Source organism: Agelaius tricolor, unplaced genomic scaffold (genome assembly GCF_023055355.1).
Source record: "Agelaius tricolor isolate 1412-34295 unplaced genomic scaffold, bAgeTri1.0.p SCAF_25, whole genome shotgun sequence".
Classification (NCBI taxonomy): Eukaryota; Metazoa; Chordata; class Aves; order Passeriformes; family Icteridae; genus Agelaius; species Agelaius tricolor.
Genome location: NW_027269285.1, coordinates 1790419 through 1797490, shown reverse-complemented (window position 1 = coordinate 1797490; position 7072 = coordinate 1790419). Strand labels below are relative to the sequence as shown.

General features: G+C 49.3%; 1 protein-coding gene across 1 annotated transcript; it reads left to right on the top strand.

Annotated features, from left to right (window-relative positions):
* Positions 1-5350: 5350 nt before the first annotated feature.
* On the top strand, positions 5351-6395 carry LOC139600108 (lysophosphatidic acid receptor 1-B-like). The gene has a single exon (XM_071447996.1). It carries the CDS (start codon positions 5351-5353, stop codon positions 6317-6319), a length of 969 nt encoding a protein of 322 aa, XP_071304097.1. The 3' UTR covers positions 6320-6395.
* The last annotated feature ends 677 nt before the right edge of the window (positions 6396-7072 follow it).

Below are 7072 nucleotides of genomic sequence, written 5' to 3'. Positions count from 1 at the left end.
AAATCAAACCCCAACTCCCACTCACTTCTACCCCACAGCTCTCCAAACAGGATTGGAGTTGATTTGGGACTGGAAAATGGGAATTCCATGTGCAGCGACAGGAAATGTTAATTAGGTGACATACAACACCTTACGTAGGTAATTAAGCAACAATACATTTTTTAATAATACTTTTTCTCAGCTTTCTGCTTCTGCTACTGTAGAATGATAAATACACAGGGTTTTTGTTTTGGTCCCCTTTGTTCTCCCATCTACAATTTTTTTTTGAATTAAATATGATTCAGGGGCAACTCAGACTTCACAATGAACAAAGAAAAGTGACACAGCTTTATTACAGACACAGCATCATCTCTGGGATTTCTGGGCTGGGCTGAGGAATACAAATGAAGCAAACTCCTTCCCCAAATGTCCCTGGGGGTGCAGAGCTGGGCTGAAGAGCAGGATCCCGTGCGGGATGGGCAGAGGGAAGTGATGCTATCCCAGCCTGCAGAGTCACCCAGCAGAGGCTGCATCCCACGAAAAGGAGCTGAGAAATCTCTGCCTGCCCCCAGAGGGGTCTCAGGGGCTGCAGGCACACCCAGAGCAGCTCCTTTATTGACAAAACCGCTGGGAATAACATTCCCACAGTGCAGGTCTGCCGGGGAGGGTTGATGAGGTCAATAATTCCTGCAGGGGAGAACAATGAGGGGCTGCTGGCGCTCAGTCCCTGCCGGGTCCCTGCGGGGCCAGGGGGATGCTGAGCACACGGAGCAGCTCCGCAGCTCCAAGGGCATCCAGGACACAACTCCCCCTGGCTGCTCCTCGCCGGGGAGCTGAACCAGCACCTGGGGGTGTTCTCCTGCTCTCCTTCTTTAAAGCCCTCTGTTCAGGACTAAGAAAGCTGAGGGTTAGAAATCCTGGTCTTGAAAATCAGGATCCTTGATTGATTTATTTATTTTTTTCTTTCTTTGTTTCTTTCTTTCTTATTTTTCTTTTTTGTTTGTTTGTTTATTTGTTTTTGGTTTATTTTGTTCTTTTGGGTTTTTCCCCCCTCTTCTTTTTGTTTCTAAACTTCCTAGCCTGTCTTTATCAAAGTGGTAATAAACTGCACTGCAGTCACGTTAATTAAGCCTTCATTTGAGCACAAAAGTGAAGGCATTCCCTTTCCTTCTAAAGCCTGTCATCTAAATAAGCAGGGCTGGCATCATTTGATCTCCTCATTTTTATTTTTTTTTCCCCTAAGGAAACTCTGCTGACAGGTGCCTGGAAATCAGTTCTTGATGGCATTGCTGCACTTCAGGGTAATTCTGATTCCTTTTCAAAACCAAAGCTGAGATGCCAGGGTGCCATCAAGAACTGGGTGCGTTTTACACAAAGACTTTTGGATACTGAGCCTGAAGATGTGAGAGCATCTTGGTCAGAGGAGGTGACACAAGTCAAGAGCTCTCTGAATTCCGTGCTGTTTTTTCCTGGCAGCTACAGGGAAGGAAAGGACAGCTGGGAATATCAAATCCAGTAAAAACTGCACTGATTTCATTGTCTGGAGAGCCACAGCAGCAAGGGCTGAGAGGGGGAGATGGCTGGAGGTCAAACCCTGGTCAGGGATGAGCTGACCCAGCAGGGATTGCCCTGCAGGGGACAGGAATCCCTTCCCAGGGATTTCAAACCCAGATGGGTTCCGGGATTAGCAGTGGGTGATTGGGAATCCCACCCTGCAGGGTGAGAAAACGCGGAGTGCTCTTCATTGAGCTGCGTGCTGTCTTTTTATTGCTGAGAGTTCCCACGCCCCTGAAGAGGAAATCTGGGATTTCAGAGCTCTGGGTGAAGCAGAAACATTGCAGCTTCATCTTCCATGTGCAAACGTGGGCTGGCTCTGGCTGTCCTGGGAATGCTGTCCCAGCACAAGGTGGGACTCTGGCAGCAGGGCTGGGATGTGTTCTGCCTTATTCACACCCAGCTGGTCCTGGACAGGCTTTGTTTGCCACTCACCTGGTTCCAGGTGTTTGTCTCCCATCACTCCAAACCTGGGAGGCAAAAATTCCTCCAGGAGAGAGAGGCTGGAGGGGGGAGGAGCAGAGCTTCGTGTTTTCAAAACAGCTCCAAAAAATCTTGGACGGAGATCACACACACCCCGTTTGTGTCTCCCTCTCCAGAAAGGAAGGCTTTAATCTGCATTAATTGAAACATAAATTGGATAAATAGGCTCCTTATTTGTATCACTCCCTTTCCTGAGTGTTTCTTCCTTGCAGGCCTCGTGATGCCCGTGGAGAGCAGGGCAGAGGGACACTGTGATCCCACAGCTCTGCTGAGGGCCATGGCTGAACCTGGGATTCATGGCAGGATCCTGCTGAGCTGCTCAGGCCTCTGGCAATTTGCTTTGGTGCCTGCAGTGTGGTGACAGTGCAGAGCTGAGGGCAGGGACAGCGGGGAGAAAGCAGAACCATCCCAATCCCCAGGATTTGGGGTCAGGAATGGAGAATGTGACAGGGCACTGAAAGCCCTCATCCTTTTGGATCGTCCTGCGTGCACACTGAAATAGAGACTTTTGGAGTTCACTTGAGTTAGCAATGTGAATGAAGCATTTGAAGTCTCCTCCCTGAGCTGTGGCACTCCTATTTCATCACAAGGATGCAGTTTTTCCCTGGAATTCCAGGCACAGTTCCAGTTCCAGCTCAGGGGACACAGGGCTGCAGTGCCTCACCCCAGGGTGAGGGTGGGAGCTGTCCAAGGGCTCCTGGGCAGGGCTGGGCTCGGCCCCTGCATGAATGCCCTGTTTTGGGATCAATTTTGGGGTGTCCTAGCTGGGGCCTGGCATTCTGAGCCCTTGTGGGTCCCACTGGAGGCTGAGAGCTGCAGCTGGGGGCAGTTCTGAGGCTGTGAGCTCAGCTGGGTGAACTTGGATTTTCCACACCTGAACCATCACTAAAAATTCAGCCTGAAGCCTCTGCAGTGTGGTCAGTGGTTATTGTCTTCCCCACAGGCACAATCAACAGATATTTCCACAAAATGAGGCCATTTCTTACACATACATCAAAATAAATTTGGCATCCAGATAAAGACTTGTCAATACAATCACAGAACTCAAAGAAAAGCAATCACAGAACTAGAAACAGTGTTACAGAAGGTGAAATCTCGGTAAATATAAATCTAAGGCTGCCCACAGCAAGGTGCAGTCAGTGTCTGAGGTGTCAGCCCGAGATCCTGGCGATTAGATTGAGTTGCCTGGAATCCTGTGTCACCTTAAACAAACAATGGGATTGTTCTTTCCCCATTTATAGGCTGCAGATAACAATTCCTCGCAAGGGTATGGTGAGGTAAGCACAGGGAATGCTGCACAGTTCCTGGAATACAGGACTAGAAAAACGCCCTTGGGTTGAGGTTGTTCCATGAAGAGGTTGGGCTTTAAATTTAAAGCATTTTTCATCTGGTTTTGGGAGCCCCAGCTGCATCACAGAGGGTTGGAATATACAAATCTGGGGGGTTCTGGGTGTTAAAGCCCACTAAAAAAGCAGCTTCCACACTATTGTCTCCCTTAATCCGGCAACATGATGGTAATTTGTATGCAATTCTATTAGGGAAATCAGATTACAAATCTTTTGTGGAGAGCTATTTATACCACTTGATATTACTTTAATTACATTCTGATCTCACAACGTTTAGCATTTTGTGCTCGAGCACCAAATTTTCAAATTAGAGCAACTTCAAGGAGCATTTTCAGGAATATCTAGAGCCCTTTGGAGCCCAAATTCACAGATAAATTATTTTTAGCCACCTGGGTTTTTTTCAAACCCGTTTTGCTCTGTGGATGTTGCGTTCATCACAGGTGTCCTGTGCCCACCTGGGCTGTGCTGCCACTGCTGCTGGGAGGGAAAGGATTTGCTGGGCTGGCTCAGGGGTGGCAGAAATAGTGGGGCCCTTGTTCAGCAGCAACCTCACACCCGAGGTGTGGCTGCCAGGGCTGGGATTACAAAGGGAGTTTTATCTGGGACACTGGGGGAGGAATATTTTATAGGGTGTTAATGCAGCCCCAGGCTTGATTGGTCAATTCTCAGCCTTTATTTCTATGTTTTCATTCCCATGTGACCATCTGAAATGCTCACTGCTTTCTTAGATTTGTATAAAGTATAATAATCACAATTAAAAAGTGCATTAATTAATTATAAAGTATTCCTGGTACACAAAAATTGTGGATGCAGACTGCACATTAAACTGAATATACTTTCATACACTTCAATAGAAAAAAAAAAAAGCCCTAGAATTCCCCTTTTTAAACTCAAAATTATAGCCTAAATTTCTGACATTTTAACTTTGTCAGAGCTATCAGAGTTCACGGATTCCCACCTGGTGGGGCTGGAATTGCTGCTGTAAGATCAGTGCTGAATGTGGGAGCCCATCCATTCAGCTGAGCTGCTTGGCAAGATTGTGGTAGAAAATTGTGACCAACGAAGGAGAATCCTTTGTTAAGGTAACAATAAAATATGAATTGAATCAGAATAAATACCGTGGATAAATGGATAATTTACCTGGATAATTGTCCTGCTCACCTGGACTGCTCAGCTGGTTAAAATCTCCCTGCTGCCTCTGTACCCTGTATTTTATTCCAGCAGTGCCCTCTGCTGAGAGCATGAAATGTGTGTCCCCAGAGCTTTTTTTCCCCCCCCAAGTCTCAGTATTTTCAGTCTAAGATCTCAAAAACCATTTGCATTTAAAAAGATGGAGAAAGAGAAGCTACCCTGGTGTTGGTGCTGGTTTATTAATGACCAAACCACATGAAATAAACACAAAATATCCTGTGGCAAAGGCAGGGGTAGTGGTGTTGGCTGGGTTTTAGCTGTGTTAGCATGAAAGGATGAAGTGGGAAAAGGCATTTTCTGGGCTGTTGGGGTCCAGGCTGGAGACACAGCACTGATATTTTATTTCAGCTCCCTCAGCCCTCCAAACCCACAAAACCCTGCTCCCCCTTTCCTGGCTCTCTAATCCTTTATGATCTAATTAATTTGTGAGCTACAGCTGGATTCACTTCACTCCATTTGAGAACATCCCTGAAGAATTTTAAACTGCAGGCATCACCACCCATCTCCCCAAGCCCTGGGCAGGTTTTGCTCTTGTCAAAGGTTGCTTCCAGCAGCTCATCCATGTGGGAAATGTGCTCTGCAGTTTGGGCTATCCTAGCAACTCCCAGGGATTGGCATAGCCCCCAGCTGGCAACCCAAATATTTAAAAACACACCTGGTTAAAGTTTAACCCCCGTGACGACGATGATGTGGCAGCAGGAGCTGTGTGTCAGGAGAGGATCCGCGCCCGGGGATCGGGGTGGGAGCTCCTGGGAGAATGGGATGAGCAGAGCCGGCCCAAAGGAGCATTTCCCACCATGAATGGGTTCCTGAACTGCTCTGCCAACCACACCAAGATCTGGAGTCACTACTTGGTGCTGGCCCTGGGCATCCCCCAGCTGACCATCAACGTTGTCTCCATCATCTTCAACTGCACCGTCATCTTCACCCGCCTGGCCACCAGGGACCTGCACAAGCCCATCTCCATCCTCTTCTGCAACCTGGCTGTGTCTGACCTCTTCACCAGCTTCTCTGGCTTCTGGATTTCCATGCTGTTCATCACCAACCCCGACATCACCATCTTTGGCTCCCGGGACATGCTGGCTCCCTACTCCCTGTACACCACCTCCATCCTGTCCACCATCTACAACCTGGTGAGCATCGGCATCGAGCGCTACCTGGCCGTGGCCGAGAGCATGAGGACGAGGTTCAGGGTGGCCAGGAACCACTCCATCGCCGTGGTCTTCATCAACTGGGTCCTGGCCTTCTTCCTGGGCTGCCTGCCCCTGATGGGCTGGAGCTGCCTGCAGGTGGAGAGCAACGTCTCGGTGCTCTACAGCCCCTTCTGCGTCAACTACCTGGTGTTCATTGCCATGCCCAACGTGGCCGTGGCCTTCCTCGTGCCCCTCTTCACCTACCTGAGGATCATCATCATCCTGAGGAAGAGGAAGCTGAGGATGCAGGCGTGCGGCCAAGCCATGGGCACCTACAGGTCGGCAGAGACGCAGGTGGCCAGGACCAGCATCTCCATCTGGCTGCTGGCCCTGGTGTCCTACGCGCCATTCCTGGCCGGCGTCGTCTTCGACGCGGCCAACCAGCGCTGCCACGGCGAGCTGTACCCCGGGGTGTACATCTTCAGGAACTGCACGGCCATGCTGATCACCCTCACCTGCCTGGGCAACCCCCTGCTCTACACGCTGAGGCTCCGGGCGCTGGGGGCCCGGCTGAAGGTGCCGCGCGGCCTCTGGGCCTCGCGCGTGAGGGCCTGCGCCGTCGGCCACGTCTGACCAAACCTACCCACCCCATCCCAGGGTGATGTATTGTGATAAATGAGGAATGTCGTGGTGGACTCTCACAATTAACAGACAAATAGCATGTGTGTAGGTTGAGAAAAGTTGTAGAGATTTATAGTTGTGTTGTGCGCGGCCTCTGGGCCTTGCACGTGAGGGCCTGCGCCGCCATCGGCCACGTCTGACCCATCCATCCCATCCCAGGGTGATGTATTGTGATAAATGAGTAATGCAATGATTGACTGTCACAATTAATAGACAAATATCATGTGTATGGGTTGAGAAAAGTTGTAGAGATTTATAGTTGTGCTGTACACCCTCAGAAGGTGTACAGGTGGTTGTCAAGGGACAGCCGGGAGGGCCGGCTTGTCACTGTGGTGACATCTGAGCTGCAGTCAGGATTTGAGAGATCTCCACCACTGGACAGTGAAGAAGGGGTTGATGGGCAGAATTTTGGGAGGAGCTAAAGGGTTAAAAAGGGTTAGAAAGGAAAAAACCTCCATTGTGAGGGAGCTGAGCACATGGCGGGGAAAATCTTTTGCTCCCAGCGCCAGTAACCTTTTTTCTTTCTTCAGTCTTCTGTTGTATTTTTGGTAAGGTTTAATAAACCTTCCTAAACTATGAAAAGTGAGTAGCTATTTCTCACATTATGATGCTTGTGTCCCCAGCTGTGTGTTCTGTTAATTCTGGATATTGTATTTGTGCCTTCAGTGCTGGTTCTGAGAGCAAAGGTGGGGAGAAGAAGCAGCA

What these genes read in the sequence shown, in the direction of transcription:
- LOC139600108 (XM_071447996.1), top strand. Translation starts at nt 5,351, where the DNA reads ATGAATGGGTTCCTGAACTGCTCTGCCAACCACACCAAGATCTGGAGT.